Raw genomic sequence first — 17,871 nt, 5'->3', positions numbered from 1 at the left:
GTGAGTCGAACGGATTTCAGTTCATTTTATTTTATTTTTCTGCTCGGTTTCGTTCCGTTTTCCGTTTTCCGTTCTCCCCTGTTATTCTTTCCCGTTTGCAAATTGCATGCGGTACGGGCCTCCGTGATCCGTATCGGTTCTTTCTCTCAGTTCCCTGCCCGATCGAAGCGATCGAGTGCGCCACCGAACACTGATGAATTGGCAAACCCGCGCAACCAAGGAGCATTTCACAATGTCTTGCCACCATTTCCCCTTTGTGCACAGACGGACGGCATGCCCCGCGCGTGTGTGTGATGTCTCGTGCTTGTTGTCCACAGAGGAAGCGTCGTTTGCATGTTTGCTGCAAGCCAGAGTTCGAGCATGTGCTGCTAACTCGACTGCCCCCGGAGCAGGAAGTACGCCATATCAGTGGCGCATCATTATTGACACATTGTGCATACTTTCATCAGCATCTCATGTACCCTAACCCCATTGGCTGGCACTCTCCAAAGGGGCCCTCTGTATACCACCTTGTCGTGTGATGTCTGTATGTCAGTGTGTGATTCTGTATGTCTTGTGATCATGTTTCCCTATCTGTTGGAAGTCGCTTACAATCTGAACGTTTTAGTTACGCATTTCCCCACTCCCGATTTTCCAATTGGCACCGAAACTGAGAGCACACTTTTAATTGGAACTTAATTCGTATTGGATATGAAGATTGGAAACACAGAAGACAAAAAAAAACAATGAAGCGAGAGCTGCTCTTCCAACAATTTGGAAGCCGATACGGTCGATATTGTATGTTCACGTCACGTCCTTTTGAAATGTTTCATTAGTGTCTTCTTCTATGCTCGAGTCTGCACGAATCTATCTCTCTCTCTCTCTCTTTTACTCTCTTTCTCTCTCTCTCTAACTCTTAATCTTGGTTTGAAGATTGTATTTGTTTTTGGTTTGTATCGAAAGGTTATTGGTTTTTCCCGTTTGTACGTTGATCTCGATCAGTTTGCACTGTTTTAGTTTTCGTTTTGGGGCATTAACCACTGTTAGTTTCATGTTTGGAGCAAACACTTTACGTTCCTCATTTTGTGTCCATGTGTGTGTGAATGTGTGTGTGCATACCGTTGACATACCGATCCTAGCCGGGTCAAAAAGGGGATCGGTTCCAGCACACATCCAATCTATTGGCACAGTTACCTCATACGCGAACGACCAATCGGTTTTGAATGTCCTAAATGTATCACTGATTTAGATTTCGCTCACCAAAAATCTCACCAAACCCGATCGTGATGAAATGCTGTGCGCTGGAATTGGTGGAAATACTATAATTGTATGGAAGATAACTTCATTTCATCACGAACAAGGGTTTGGCACTCGATATGTTTCTCTTCATCCTGTCACAACACCCAAAAAAATTATGCATCCTCTTGTAAGTGGCCAATTCTCATCTCTATCTTTTCTTGTTTTTTCTTTCTTTTCCAAATAATCTCTCCACTTTGCTCAAAACTTTCTTCCTACTACTACTACTACTACTACCACTACTTCTTTTTCTACTATTTCTACCACTACTATAACTGTCACATTAAATGATGTACGACTTTTACTACATTGACAAACGTTTACCGACATTTTGCCACATACCGACATATACCGTGCATGATTTGACCTGAAGGTGATGCGTCAACGCGATCGCTAACGGGTCACGCCTTACTGTTAGTCGTGGTTTGGTTGAGTAGAGCGCTGTTCGACCTTGGAGTGTGAAGAAAGTCGAAGAAGACTTTAGCGCAAAGCAAGGAACCGTGATCTGTGTTTTGAGCAAATTGAAATGCAGAGCACAAGAAACGAGCGTTTTTCCCCACTCTGCATCTAGATGCATTTGGAACACAATTGTGCGATATTAGTTGAAGATGCTGTAGCTGTGTGTATTCGTGTCCGTGTGTGTGTGTGATACGCATAAGTGTTCGAATAATTGCATTTAAAATTACGTCGTCTGAGCAGGACGGTTAAAATAATTCCCTACCGAGCATGGTTTCTAGAAGAAAAACAAATGATCAACAACGCACGGCACGGCCAAACCGCGACTGAGTGTTTTTGGTACAGAGATCGTGTACATGTGTATGTGTACGTGTTTGCAAAACAGACATCCAAATTCCTCCGACCCAACGACGGACGCCCGACAAAACATACACCGAATTCTTAATAACGAAAACGATCGTAACGCTTACACGCTAAAATCGACGATCAAGCCGACTAAACTCTAATCTGATCCAAGTGAGTCCCATTTTACCTTTTAACCCTAGGCATCTGTCTATTTTATATTACCTCTTACTCTAATGTCTACTTACTCTGTATTTGTACATAAAAATATGAATATCTTTACATTTGCGTTCCGATTGCAAACTTTTCTCCATCCACCACCACCACCACCACCACTAGCACCAGCACCCAACACGCGCACACGTACATTTCACATGCACAACATGTTTTTGGTTTGTTATTGTAGGCGCGTAGTTTGTACTTCAGATCGCATGAACTGACTCCCCCCTTTGCAGGTGCACGCGTAGAGTGTTGTTGTTATTGTTGTGTTGTTTGTTTGTTTCATCCATTGTTCTACAACTTCCGCATCTGGTGTGAACATCCAGATCCTCTTGATGTTTACCAAAACAGCGGCCAAAGGGACGGACCGGCAAATCGCTTTCCTTTGTGTGTGTGTTTAAGTGCTTTCATGCTCATCATGCGATCATCTCTCCATACCCTCATATGCCCATTCGTTATAGTGGTTTCGTTCCGTTTCGCTGACACATTGAGTTGAATCCTCGTAAATGCTCCTCGGCTACCTAGCAAATAGCTCCACGGTCTGTAATGCTGTGTACTGGAAAGAAGAAGCAATAGGAGCGGTACAATAGTATGGTTTTTCCGTTATTACAATTCTATCCCGATGTACGCTCAGTTGTGTCTCGTTTGTGTGCTAACTGTTTAACTTTCCTCCTTTTTTCATTTCCATTTTAGTTTGTGGTCATTTGTCTAACCCCAGCTCATGTGTTCATTTGTTTGTCCATTATTGTTTTAGTATCGGCAGTATTTATTCTACATAATGAACTGAGGTTTGACTCATCTCAAAATGCATACACAGATATAATTGTTCCTTGTTGTTTCAATTGGTTACTTTCTTCAAACAAAGCTTACACATAATCTCGATTCAAAAACAGTAACACTACCGAAGAAAATAAATGCAAAATTCCAACAAGAAAATAAAATACATCATTCACATCATACACCAACTAATCATATCAACCATCGAACACGCTTTTCAACACACAACACACACTTACTTACTATCTCTCTCTCTCTCGCTCTGTCTCTCAAGCGTTAGTGCACACTGCTACATAACACGTCACTCGCTAGTGTAACGCATACAGAAACAATTACTCTCACTACTAATACTCACTAAAGCGACCATCAACACTCACCTTCTCACCTCTGATAATGTTCCCGCGTCTTGGCCATCCATCACTAATCGAATGTTTTGATTTTTTTCCATTCCCTTTTTCACTCTCTTCCACAATACCCACTCTCAATCCACTTCCTTCCACGCCACCCCTTTCTCTCTCTCTCTCTCTCTCTCTCTCTCTCTCTCGCTCTCTCTCTTTCTCTCTTTCATTAACGAATCAACCGTGCGTCCACCTTGGCGCCCGTTCGTGTGTATGTATCGATCTTTGCTTTTGCCTTTTGCCGGTCACCCGTGTCACCATCCTGGCGTTGGGCGCGCGCCACAGGCATCATCATAGTGCCCGAGGAGGATCACGGCGCCTTAATAATATCCTGCATAGCCGCCGCCTCGTTCCTAACCTGTCTCCTCTGCACTCTCTGTCATCGAAAAAGAAAACGCAGACATCACAGACAGCTGGGGCTGCATAGGAACGCCGCCCACTACGACTCGACGACCAGTGCAACCGGTATAAGTAAATAGTTTTCCAATTGCTCCTCCACACACAAACACACACAAACACACACCCAAAACTCCCCGGAATGTCGAGCGTGACACATCTAACGCTGTCCTTTTCCTCTGCTGCCATTCTCGCACAGGCCTTGGATCGAGCCGTCGCCATCTGCAGGGCGGTGGCAGCCTGTCCGGCAGCCTGCACGGCATCAACAACGGGGAGCCGATGCACATACCGCCGGCACCCCTGCCGCCGGTCAGCGTGCCGCCGCACGTCTGCATCAACGACACGCTGATCGACACGGACGACCTGAACGACGACCTGTTCATGAGCAACTGCGAGCGCTTCTCGAGCGGCGACAGCGTATAGCAATGAGTGCCATCAACGGGCCCGGTGCGGCCGGGCTCGCGGGCAATGATGCTGGCGGCGGGCGACACCGCCCGCAAGCCCGTACCGCGCCACTGCCGGTGCGCGTGCAGCTTCTGCCAGCACTTCCTGGAGGCGCAAAACTGCTGCTCGCTCTACTACCACTACCCGTGCGACTCCTGCTATCTGCTGCTGACGCTGCTGTGCGTGCCGGGACGGGTCGAGATGCAGCACAGCCCGGTGTACGGGCCCGCCGTCGGTGGCCGGTAGAGCTCTGGGGCGTAGGCGACAACAACAACAACGACGACGGAGAGGCGACGGGGGCATGCAGTAACAGTAGATAAATAAAATATTTTAAATTGCGAACGGACGGGCAGGTCTCTTTCTCTACACCCCTCCCCCCCCCTAGTTTTCTCCCCTACATTCGGTCCCAACTTCACCCGATACCGCCCCCATGCGTAGCGGATCGTAAAAACAAAGGAAGATTTCATAACACTTAAATTAAGCAACAGCAGCCGTGTACGATGCAATCGAGAACGCTAGCAAGCAGGCAAGCAAAGACGGACAAGGATCGAAACCCGCAGGCAGCCGCACCCCAATACAGGTTGATTTTTCGATGGACTGGGCTGGGAGCTAGGTTTTTCATAGCCACTGCAATACTAGGACGAAGGCACACAGACGATGTGACACAGAGAGAGAGAGAGAGGGAGACGGAGAACGAGTATATAATGTAATAAAATTGAAGAAAAAGGAAACTAGACGCAATACACTAGCCAGCACCTAGGACAGACCCGGCTGGACGGACAGACGTGTAAGGTGTGCCGGTATTGTGGCCTCAAACGTTGTGGGTCCCTCACTCCCCTCACACACACACCCCCTCACCACAGGAGCCACACGCGCACACGCGGGTTTTGCAGTGAAAGGTGCAGTGCGCGCACAAGCTGCCATGGCAAGGGGAGTTTTATTTGTAGGTTCATTTTATACGAAAGCAAATACCGGTAACTAACGAGACGAGAGGTAAATAATAATCACAGTAAAGCAAACAAACAAGAAGATGAAGAAGAAGAAAACAAACCTTTTTAACAATATTTCAATCTAGCAAAGCCAAACCAAGAGAGACAGACACACACAAAGAAAAGTAAAAAAAAAACAGCTAACGAAATGGAGGCGAAGCTAGGCTCCCAAACCAGAGGGGAGGGCCGAGTCAAGACATAAGCAACAGTATAACAGTATGTGTATGTGAAGATAAACTAATAAACGTACTAATAAACTGCACCTCGGGTAATGAAACGAGGAGAATAAAGAGTAAAAGACAAACAAATAGGAAATATCTAATACAATTTACCGAGGAAAGCCGGGGCGCCGGGCTCCGTGATGGACGGGGGAGGAAAGTGCAGGTCATAGTAGAACAAACCCACACATGCATGTAGAAACAAGATACACACACACAAACAGACACACACACACATAAACACATACATGCAATATAAGCTAACTAAATGCAAAGTAAATCAATCATCTATTCATGGCAATTCATACCTTAAAATACGATCCAAACTCATACCGGTACCCCGCGGGCGCTCACCACTATGTATCCACTACTATTTCGTACTCGAACCTTCGAAATGACGCTCAGAACGCTTCAGCCACACGTTACACAGACACCGCACAACAACACACCTTCCCAACCACACAAGCTAACGCTCTCAACAACTGCAACATGAACATGAAGCGTATAAAGAAAGGCATACCATTATTAACAAAGTACATACTGAAAACATGCTAGACAAGAATAAATTAACGCCCCAAAAAACACACACACACAAGCACACACGATATCCCAGCATAGTAGGAAAACCGGGGGGGAGTGCGAGCAAAGCGAAAAAGAACAAAAAAAAAATACAATGGAACGTAACAAGTAAACAATTTGTAACATAAAATAATGACTAAAATCCAAAAAAATGAGGAAAATGTTGTTTTTATATATTTGTACGAAATAGTTATTAGCAATTAAAGGAAATAAAAAAAAAATTAATATGGAAAAGGTACGAAAATTTAACAAAAAACATGACACATGAAACAAACCCGAACAGGCAGGCGAATATGGTGAAAAAAGAAAATAGGAAAATAGGAGATAGCGAAGGAGAGCAAACTATCGAGTTAAAACGATGCTCGTTTTTGCAGCCGCGTGACAGCCGTGCGCGAGAATGATAGAGCGATAAGCGAGTAAGCGGGCAGGGGCAGGGAAATTAGGAAGGGTGCAAAACAGGCTCCGAACAGGCGAACAGGGCCAGTCAAAACGAGAGGCAACACGTAAAATAACTAACTAACAATGAACAGATTTTACTCCGTACAACTATCGAACAGGCAAATAATATTAGCAAAAACTTAACAACCAACAATAACCCCAATGCTGTCGCCGCTCGGTTCCCCACCCCACCCGGGAACTGGGGCTCGGGTGTGGGCGAACAAACAAAACCAAAAAAAGAAAAGAAAATGGCGGAAAGTATGCACACCTAATGGAGTGGCGCGTGTGCGAGTGTGTCTTATGTGTTTCTGAAGTAACTCCGAACCGAACGTCAACCACTGGCTGCGATCGAGCTCGAGCTGGGAAAGGGTGGAAAGGTTTGGAGCGGATCATTGCGCTAGATCAGAGGTTTGCACCATGTGTTAGGAATCGTTCATTGTTGCCTATTTGTATAAGTTTGTTTGCTAGAAGTCCTCTTCGAAATCGTCCCCGACTTGCCCCAGGGGCTCACCAGTAGCCAAATTTTCGTGCAATCGAACTGGTGAGCTCTGAGTGGTGAGTGTTCTTTGGAAAGTGTGTATAGTTTCAGCATGCAGTTTCGTGACACCTCTTACCGTAACGGTGGCTATGTGTTTATTATCGTGGTTTGGCCAGCCATCGCTGCACTGTGTCACTGTGGCTGGTAATAAAATCGTCTACAAAACAAAGCAATCGTACCCGTTGGAGAACTGCCGCGGGTAGTAAGAACTTTACTCTGATTTTACGCTTTCCTATGGTATGGTCACAGACACACATACATCTACCATCTCGATAGAGCCGTTGGCAAAATTAAACGAATTAAGCGCACGCGTAACGATGTGAAGGTGGTAATAAACTTTAACATTAATCTAAATTAAAGTAACAGTACACACGAAATACCAAAATGCAAAGAAACTTTATTAAACAAAACAAAAAAGAGAACCTCCTCCCCCGTTCTAATGCAATCACACAACCTGTTGACAATTACAAGAGGAAGAACGAAGAAGAGCGGAAATGTTAATATGAACGTTGTGTGCATACTTGGAGGAAAGCGAGAGGGAAAGCGAGGAGAGCACGAGTATGTAAAACGAGAGGAAACAGGAAGCAAAAACAAAAAAAAAAGGTGAACAAGCAGCAAACACCCGTAATCATAAACGATTAACCATGTATTCAATGTGTGTGTAAAGTAACGTTAAAATAAACAAGAAACAAAGCAAGCAAGCAAACAAACAAACAAACAAAACAAAACCATTTTAACAGAAAACGTGAACTGCAGAAGAAGAAGCAGTAGCAGAGGCAGAGAAAACAAAAATGTAGCAGAAAATGGAGAACAAAGCGAAACGATGCCAGCAACAGTATGGTTAACGACATAATTAAACAAATTAGGCAAAGCAAACACACACAAGAAATAAACTCAAGCATTCCTTACACGAAACAGACACATTAACGGAAATTGACACAATCACACACACACACACAGACACAAACGTAAAAAAGCAAACAATTAATCGTAAATCAAGAATGTATGCGTCCACTTATTAAACGAATTAACCGGGGAAGAAAAAACAAAAAGAGAAAAAAAGAACAAGGCCAACAAATCGACACACAAAACAAAACCAAACTGGATAAGCAAGAAAGAGAGAGAGAGAGACAGAGAGAGGGAAACACACTCGCTAAAATAAGGGGAAAACCGTCTAAAATAACACAAAACACAGTTGCGAAGCATATAAAATACAGCAAGGAAAGCTATAAGGTCAAAGGTCAAACGAACGAGCAAAAGCGGGACGAGGGTGTTGAAAAAGTGAAATGGAACAGGCGCTCAAAACATCTATTTGCAGGAGGATGGAAGCACACTATACAGGTGATACGGAGAAAGGAGGAAGGAGATACAGAGGCAAATGTATACAAAGGTAGCCCAGCAAGTTGCAGGTCGCTTATATCTCCTAATATTTAGTTCAATTAATAAACGTTTTTCTCTCATTTCGGGTAAATGAAGGCAAAGAAGAAAAGGAAGTAAAAGGGAAACGTGACTCCCCCGGCCAGATAGGACAGACAAATATCACTCACTCACTACTCATTATAGGAACAAACAAAAGCCATACCGTCTCAGTTTGATTGTACATTTGATTCGTTTGTCTACAGACTGTTTGTTGGACTGCCCGCAATTGGGGCCCAGCAAAGAAATGGAGTGTGCGAAAGCGGGAAAACAGCTCAAACGGAGGAAGGAAAAATCAGCTGAATGTGCTGTGTGAGTTTGAAAACAGCGATGGAAAATTGGTTTCATGTTACTAGCAATGTGTGCTCTGCAATATGCCAATATCAACCAAATATGATTAATGGAAACATGCGCGATCACCGTGGCGTAATAGCGTGGGTAGTAAAACGCGAATGTAGTAGCTTTTTCCCTCCCGAACATTCACAAACATACACATACAGAGACACACAAGCATAATTATACGTACTTACACATACTGACGGTGAAAGTGGAGCTACACAGCTAGCCGTAGCATGTGTAAGTCCGTGAGTAAGTGTTGAATCTTGTATTGTCTAAACCCCTTTTTTCAGTACAATTAACTGTCCACTGTAAAGTGTTGGTCTATTTGATCATACAGAAAACAGTCCTACAACTACATCAAATTGTTTGAACTATCGAATTTTAAAACACACACACACACACACACACACACACACACACACACACACACACACACACACACACACACACACACACACACACACACACAAACACACATTCCCTTCATCGACTCGGGTTTTCTTTGAAGGTGACGTTTGGGCGTGAAGTGATGATACGCGCGGGAAGCTAGGACGAAGCAGAGAACAAAAAGGGGGAAAAGAAAATCACTGCCTATAACAAGTAAACACATATTTAAAATTTTATCTAACAAAAAAAAAACAAACCAAGAAAAAGAAACCCAAAACTAAGCAAAGGAAATGAAATATACATACAACAAAAACCATTCACGCCATAGGGCCAATATAGATCGAGCGAGCAGCATAGCATTGGGTTCTTGGGAGAAGCAAGCGGCAATAGCGGCAACATCAGTTGACATCTTCGTACATCGTTAGGACGTTGCGTCGCGTGATCATGCATGAACTGAGGCAAACGTCGCCTTGAAGTACTCCCCCCCCCCCACTCCCCGTTTGTTGCTACTTATTCTATCCCGTCGAAAAAGACACGCGACAGGTGCGATTTCATTTCCGCTAGAAACCTTTCATTTCGTCCTCTATACTACCGTACACTCACTCATTGATAACTGCAAAGCAGCTACAGCAAAACAAAACAAAACGCGCAAACTAAAAACAATGACAATCGGTTGTTTCAACTTTCACGGCATGTCTCCAACTAACTTGCAAGACGACGCAAGACGAGCTGAGCAACTCAAGACGGTAAAGGTTGTCATATAAATGTTTATCTTATTTGAAGCACTCTCTAGCCACCATCTATTGCAATAATCAACTGGTACTGCGTAAGCATCGCGTCAATCATCTAACGAAAAAACGAAGGAATGTGTGTGAGGGAGAGAGAGAGTCAAACGCATCCTAAAAAATCACACGTACACACCGCGTGTTAAGCATACGGATTTAACGAGCGCAGCAGCAAAACAAAAAAAAGGACACTAAAATAGCTTCGTGCACATTTATAAATGCCACTAACTTACTGACCACATTTCCCTCGAAGACAGGCAAGCAGAGCGCGCGGCAGACGGAGGCTACACTTATCTATAATAAAAGCATACTAATAACAACAGAACAACACAGAGCAAGCAAGCAAGCAAGCAAGGAAAAAAACAAACATGCAAAACAGCGAAAGGTCATGCATCAAATCCGAAGAAGAGTTTAAACAATCCACGTGTCGACGAGCACACGTGTCAAACAAGCAATCCAAAGTACGGTTTGCGCGGGAAAAGAGAGCGAGCAAGTGATCAATTGATCAAGAGAGCAAGGGAGAGCAAGGGAGAGAGAGATAGAGAGGACGACCGAAAGAGAGAGTAAGAGCGAGAATGTATGCGTGTGTGTGGATGTGGTTGTACGAGCGAGGAAATGCAAGCATGAAGAAATATTGAAAACAATTAAGAAAAAAAAAGTAATTCCTAATGTTGTTTGTTATAATCAAAAAATAAACTGTTACATAAATTATAAAAAAATAATAACAAAAAACGTAAGACCGTATCTGGACAAAAAAGGAAAATGTTAAGAGTATAGAACTCATTTTGATATTAATAAACGAAGAAGAAGAAGAAGAAGAAGAAGAAAAACAAAATACATACGCACGCACACTCTGCGGGTGAGCAATAGCACGAAGCTCGCCTAACGTGAAGTAGTGCTTGGCGTGTGTGTGTGTGTGTGGAGGGCAAGGTCGCGAGCGATTACGATTTTGGATGTACGCGGTAAAACCACTGTCTAGCGGAAGAACACGATAGTTGTAGCAAAAAAAAGGGTATTAAGAAACAGTGACGGTGAAATATGATAAAGAGCCAAAACTGGAATAAACATTAAACTAACAAAACGGGAGATAAACAATTAAAGCAACAAACCGGTAGACACACGCACACACACACACAGACATAGGCAAAAAACACGCACAAAGCGATAAAACTACACACATCCACATACACACAAACACGCAGAGATCCAAAACCGAAGGCAAGCGATCAAAACGAAAGAAAGAACAGAACAGAAATAAACTCAAACAAAAACATACACACATACACAAACAAAGGATGCAACACAACAAATGCAAAGGAAACAGGAGTAACAGGAGAAGCAAACAAACAAGCAGTGCTAGGAAAGCAAAAGAAAGCTGTAATTTTAAGAATCAATAACGTGAGTTAACGAAAAATATAAGATAATGATTTAAAGAAGATAGTGTTTTTTCGACAAACAAGTGTTTCTTTTTATTTCACTGTTCTGGGTCTTTTTTGAGAGTTTTGAAAAAACATCCGAAAATAAGGAGGGAAAACATCAATTGTTGAGTCGAACCTGTTGAGTCAAGTGCATCCACGCGCAGCATGCTGATTGAGTTAACTAATCCAACGGTGTTTTCAAACCCAACGGCCACAGCGCCCTTTGATATGTACCTTCTTGAAATGCGATGGAAGCCTCATTCATCAAGAGTTTTTGTTGGTGTCCGTGTGATAATGAAGCACACAGTACGTTTCAACTGTGATAATCGTTATCGTTGTTTCATTTAATTGAAGACAAAAATGTTTAAATAATATTAAATAATATTTTGGAAATTTGTCCAGTGGCCATAATTGTTATATCTCATGGTGATCTGAGTTTAAACTGTACATTCAGAGAGTTGAAACTGGGTTGACCTCTACTGTATCGTATTTTTAACATTTTTGGAAGGATTTTTGTAGCCAAATTTCCACAAAATGAGAAAAAGGGTATTTAAAAGATTTCTAATCAGCAACTTCAAATACATAATTCCTCAGTACACGTACAGTAGTTTTAAATCGTTTATCAAACACACACGCACACACGTACACACTGACACTGCGCCTGTCAACAAATGCTGTACCAAAACAACGCTCTACGCGACGAAAGCAAACGATTTCGGACTGCCGCTAGTTTTTTCCTGAATATTCTGCAAAATGTCTATTGAAATTGAATCCGCCGAGTAAGTTGCGTGAAGCAGGTGAACAGTGTCGCTGGGTGGTATCTAATTTGTGCGCTCTTCCTCCTTTTCAGTGTGATCCGTCTCATTCAGCAATACCTGAAGGAGTCCAACCTACACAAAACGCTGCAAACCCTGCAGGAGGAGACGGGTGTTTCGCTCAACACGGTCGACAGCGTGGAAGGGTTCGTGTCCGACATTCACAATGGCCACTGGGACACGGTGCTGAAGGCGATCCAGTCGCTCAAGCTGCCCGACAAAAAGCTGATCGATCTGTACGAGCAGATAGTGCTGGAGCTGATTGAGCTGCGCGAGCTGGGTGCCGCCCGGTCGTTGCTGCGCCAGACGGATCCGATGATAATGCTGAAGCAGCAGGAAGCGGAACGGTACATCCATCTCGAGAACATGCTACAGCGTGCGTATTTCGATCCGCGGGAAGCTTATCCGGAGGGTTCGAGCAAAGAGAAACGCCGAGCCGCCATTGCGACGGCACTGGCCGGTGAGGTGTCCGTGGTACCGTCGTCGAGACTGTTGGCACTGCTGGGACAGGCGTTGAAATGGCAGCAGCACCAAGGATTGCTACCGCCCGGTACAACGATCGATCTGTTCCGCGGTAAGGCAGCCATCCGGGACCAGGAGGACGAATCGTACCCGACGCAGCTGGCCCGGCAGATCAAATTCGGCCAAAAGTCGCACGTGGAATGTGCACTGTTTTCACCCGACGGACAGTATCTGGTCACCGGCAGTGTGGACGGCTTCATCGAGGTGTGGAACTTTACCACCGGCAAGATACGTAAGGATTTGAAGTACCAGGCCCAGGACAACTTCATGATGATGGAGCAAGCCATCCTGTCGATGGCGTTCTCGCGCGACTCGGAAATGCTGGCGACCGGCTCGCAGGACGGACAGGTGAAGGTGTGGAAGCTGCTTACCGGCCAGTGTTTGCGTCGGTTCGAGAAAGCTCACTCGAAGGGCGTCACCTGTTTGCACTTTTCGCGCGACAACAGCCAAATTCTCACCGCCTCCTTCGACCATCTGATCCGCCTGTACGGGCTGAAGTCGGGCAAAATGCTGAAAGAGTTCCGCGGCCACACGTCGTTCGTAAATGAGGCCGCCTTTTCGCCCGACGGTCATCACGTACTGAGCGCCTCATCGGACGGCACGGTAAAGGTGTGGTCGCTCAAGACGACCGAATGCATCTCGACGTTCAAAGCGCTCGGTACGCACCTGGCGGTCAACTCCGTGCTGATACTGCCAAAGAATCCGGAACACTTTGTGGTGTGCAATCGATCGAACACGGTTGTCATCATGAACATGCAGGGCCAGATCGTGCGCTCGTTCTCGTCCGGTAAGCGCGAGGGCGGTGCCTTCATCTGCGCCACGATATCGCCCCGGGGCGAGTTCATTTACTGCTGCGGTGAGGATTTGGTGCTGTACTGCTTCTCCGTGACGTCGGGCAAGCTGGAGCGTACGCTGAACGTGCACGAAAAGGACGTCATCGGGCTGACGCACCATCCGCATCAGAATCTGCTCGCATCGTACGGGTGCGATGGGTTGCTGAAGATGTGGAAACCCTAAAGAAGGTAGGGAATAGCTGGCATTAATCCGTTGGTTTGTGTGAAACAATACGCGATAGCCGCTGCTTGTGTAGTAGCATACCATACAATAAAGGACAAACGCCGTGTGACATCAAGGCGAGCGTACGCATTAGACGAAAGAAAACATTTCGTTCTTAGAAAATGTTTGGGCTACTGCTGCTGCTGCTCCCAAGGCGCAAGGGCATGCATAATAAATCGCTGCTACATTACGATGCACAGGTCTATCACCCTCTGCTCGGGCGCCATAGTTAACGCCGAACAAAAGGGCTGCTAATGATGTTTGCATTTCTTCTTCACCGGTCCCGTCTCCCTCCGTTCGAGCTGGAAAAATAATTCAGTTAGTGGGAATATTCAGGCCAGTGGCAGCTACTACCGAGAAGCCGGGTGACGGCAGAATGGTCAACCAACTACTAGAGCAAGTGGTTGAAATTGTCTTCAAAAAATAGTTTTGCTCCCAAACAATGGAATGAAATTGCTTGAGTGAAAGTGAAAAGGGGGGGTCTTTGTAGAAGTTATTTATTCTGACCCGTTTTACGCACGTGCAGGCGAGCAATAGTTAATATGCGCTGGTTTTGCGACCAACGAACTAACGAAATTACCACGACGAGCATGAACCTAATCAAGCAAGCAACAGCGGTAACACTGCAAGAGGCAGCAGCCATAAATATACTCACGCCATCACGGATCTCGCAACTCGGGGCGCGTGGTTTGCGCGTTTGCGTTACGTACGGACGGACGGACGACGTCATTCTTGGCAGCGGATTCTTGGAGACTGAGGGTTGAAAAGGCTGATTGAATCATAACCCATGGCTAATTAATTCTTGTGAGTAAGGTTTTGCCCCTTTTTGCTGCTGTGATCCTGCGGTGCACATCGCTTGGTGAGGTAACATGCTTTACTGCATATGTGACCTGCAGGATCTGCGAGGAAATTACACCAAAGCTATTCTAATACAATGTAAAACATAATTTGATAACATGTTCAACCGAGTCCTAGCTATATTGTGAGTATGAAGGACAGCTTATCATTCATTCACATCCTTCGACAACGATATACGGTCGCACAAGGCTCAAGGCAATTGTTTTGTTTTGAAATTCATATCAAACTAAGCTTTTGAGGTACTTCAACAACCAATATTGACATCGGATACAACTGTGATCCCTTTGGCAAAGAGCAACTCCGACCTCCACGCGTGTGCTCGATACAGTATCAATCCTTTCCCAGCTCTTCCCACGTGGCTACACATCTCCCAAGCCGCCACATACAAGCAAAACAAGCAAAAAAAAGGTCTCGGTTTGTAAACACAGATGACCGGCGTGGAGGGACGCGCGTTGTTTATCGGTTTGTGCTAAAATAAACCACGTCGCACGTACGGATACAACAGACACACACGGATCTCGCCAGCTCAGGAGAGGGTGTCGGAGTGTGGTGTGCATGTGCCGCTCGCCGTCTGAAATTGAAATGTGTTTGAAGTCCGAACGATGAAATGTGGTGCGCTATTCAATCATCTCTGCGCTGGAATGCATCCACGAGAATCGTTTGGGTCGTTTGCGTAGACGCAACAGAATATTTGTTGGCATCGTCCAAAGTATTTCGGCACTCTCTCGAATGCCGGCCGCGAATGTATGTGGTGACATGGCTGGGAGGTGGCAATTATTGACATAATTTAACCACCACTTTCCAGCGAATCGATTTCCTCCCCCCAAAAATCCCGATCAACCTGCCTATAACCGGCATGATTGAATTGTGCGGTACCTCACAGACGAGTTTACTTCTCGGATTTAATGGATGTGTGTGTGTGTGTGTGTGTGTGTGTGTGTGTCTCAATTACCTCCGCTGATCGATGCCGGTATTGAACCCTCACCCTCACGCTTCTTCGCGCAAACCCGTTCGGCGTCAATTAGACCAAACCGCTGGTTGGTGTTTATTTATGCTCGGGTACATTGAATTAGCAAACCCCGCCACGCCACTGCCACTGCCAACTACGAAGCGATTGAGCGTGGGATTACCAACCGCTGGCGCGTGAAATCGAACCTCACTTTGCTGTGCGAATTTGCTCTAACCCATTGCGCTCGTATCAAATACCAGATTAAAAAGCCGAAAGCCGACTACCACCCAGGACACCCACGTGAATTTTTGGAAATGAGTGAGAGAGAGAGAGAGAGACAGTGGGAAAGAGATAGAGAGAGAGAGAAAGAGAGAAAATTATCGAGGGTTGGACGTGCTTGTTGAGGGAGGGCAAGGAAGTAGTACTATGAAAAGTGTTGCTGACTAAAAATAGGTTACAAACTGGCGCGGGTTTTCCGACCTGTTGGTGGTCCTAGGTTCCATGATGGACCGAGACACACACACACACACGCAGACACGCATAAACATCAACGAATTGAAAGCAAATTTTGATCAATAATTCGATTCCATTCGATCGGGTTTCCGCCGGGAACCCCCAGTGCCTTTCAACTCGATCTCAGCTCGCATCCACGTGGTCGGTAGTCGTTGCCCTGAAGATGTCCAAACTGTTGCCACCGGAGAAGATAATTAAATTGAGTAATTTACTGAAGCTCTTGGCTCTTATCGAGACGCTCCTTGCTCTTCCTACCGATGACGATGGGATGGAAGGTTAATATTTTTGGCAACAAAATTGATCCTTCCACACATCCACCTCCAGGTGGGGGCGTAAGGTCCGGAAATGCTTCGACGTGAGATAATTTCAGTTTGATAGTATGCGAACATCACTTCAGGTGTACCCAGACACTGCAAACCGTACCATCTGAAATCGTTTGAGTTAAGATCACCGGAAGTAACTTGATCTGAGACGTCCCCAACACCGCCAAGGTGGAAGGTGGCCAAGGACGCAATTTCCATGTCTGCCATTCCTGCTGGATGAAAGAAGCAACGTGAGACATTTTTGTACCCTCATGGTAATGAAATTGAATTCATTTTAATCCAAATCGGGGCGTGAGGGAAGGTTTGTTCGTGTCCGATTTCCAAATACTCATAACTGCCCTGTTGAGTCACGATATCGCGCAGCAAATTCATTCTTACGCCATGCGCCATATCATATTGTCGCTCGTCGTTCGATTCTGTAAACTCGGCAAGACTTTCCACTTCTAGGTATTGTTCCATGTTCTTTCAAAATTAATTTTCTTTTGCAGTGTGAAGGCACAGAACTTCACCGTATCAGGTCGCTTAAATTTGCTGGAAATCGACGCGATAATGTTACCATTATTAGGAATGGAATGGGCGCGTACTGTGTAGGCCCTAGGATAACGCTTGAATGAATCGAACGTCCCTAAACGTGTACGTGGAAGAACGATAACGATAAAATTTGGAACACAATACATTGCTCTGTGTTTTGTTGTTACTTTCTCTTTGGCTTGTAAGTGTTTATTTGATAAAGTCGTTTTGTGAAAAACAAAAAAAGAAATAGCAGAAGGCTTGCTTGACGGACGGAACTGTGTGGAGGCTGCCATACGACGGAGGGTATGCTTTTCCCTCTGTGCAGCAATTCCCTTTTAGCCGTACCGAGTCGTGTCACCTGTACGACGATGTTTGTTGTGGATTTATGGATGCCTTCGCATCCTCCATCACCACCACAGTTCGTTCTAATCTGCTAAGCCAGGGGCAGTTTTTGGTTGAGTGAAAGAAGGTCCTCTCCCCCCTCAGGGGAGCGCTTACTGCTTGCCTCTACCGTTTTGGGATGCTGACGCGTGTGTCAGCAGCAGTGGGAAAACAGCTCCAACCGACCGACATCATAGGTGCGTCGGTAACGTACGGTTTGGACAGGTCATCATAGCACGATCCCGGACGGATCCCGGTTTTACTTGCGGAAGCAGGCGTATTGATTACGACACGCCGGAACGTTGCGGTTTTGTTGCTCAGGCTTGTAAAGCTCGGAATAAGGAAACAATTTTCTCGGAAATAAATACACGCAAAACACCAACACCCCTTACTGCAAGCGTATGCGGAATGGTGAGAAATAGGCCAACCAATTCAACCAATTCTGATGCTACCGCAAGTCGTAGTTAGTCTTTATATCGCTGCGTAATTTCATACCGCAACCGGCAACGGTGAGACGATTTAATCGC

General features: G+C 45.3%; 2 protein-coding genes across 11 annotated transcripts in view; both read left to right on the top strand.

Annotated features, from left to right (window-relative positions):
• The window catches only part of LOC120952283 (cubilin), an 86,761-nt gene extending 80,036 nt beyond the window's left edge, over positions 1 to 6,725 (top strand). For 5 of the 10 annotated variants that reach the window (XM_049605816.1, XM_040371537.2, XM_040371534.2 and 2 more), the window contains 2 exons: positions 3,753 to 3,938; positions 4,063 to 6,725. In XM_049605816.1, the coding sequence (XP_049461773.1) occupies positions 3,753 to 3,938; positions 4,063 to 4,286 (410 nt within the window). In that variant the 3' untranslated portion in view covers positions 4,287 to 6,725. Of the gene's footprint in view, positions 1 to 1,648; positions 2,248 to 3,752; positions 3,939 to 4,062 lie in introns of those variants that run through there. The other 5 variants (XR_005751256.2, XM_040371535.2, XM_040371538.2 and 2 more) reach the window with 5 other exon arrangements.
• Positions 6,726 to 12,068: 5,343 nt separating this feature from the next.
• LOC120950435 (WD40 repeat-containing protein SMU1) lies at positions 12,069 to 13,883 on the top strand. Its single transcript, XM_040368445.2, has 2 exons — positions 12,069 to 12,193; positions 12,265 to 13,883. The coding sequence occupies exons 1-2, from the start codon at positions 12,168 to 12,170 to the stop codon at positions 13,766 to 13,768; spliced, it is 1,530 nt and encodes a 509-aa protein (XP_040224379.1). The 5' UTR covers positions 12,069 to 12,167; the 3' UTR covers positions 13,769 to 13,883.
• The last annotated feature ends 3,988 nt before the right edge of the window (positions 13,884 to 17,871 follow it).

This window comes from Anopheles coluzzii, chromosome 2 (assembly GCF_943734685.1).
Source record: "Anopheles coluzzii chromosome 2, AcolN3, whole genome shotgun sequence".
Taxonomy (NCBI): Eukaryota; Metazoa; Arthropoda; class Insecta; order Diptera; family Culicidae; genus Anopheles; species Anopheles coluzzii.
This window is presented reverse-complemented; position numbering and strand designations above follow the sequence as displayed.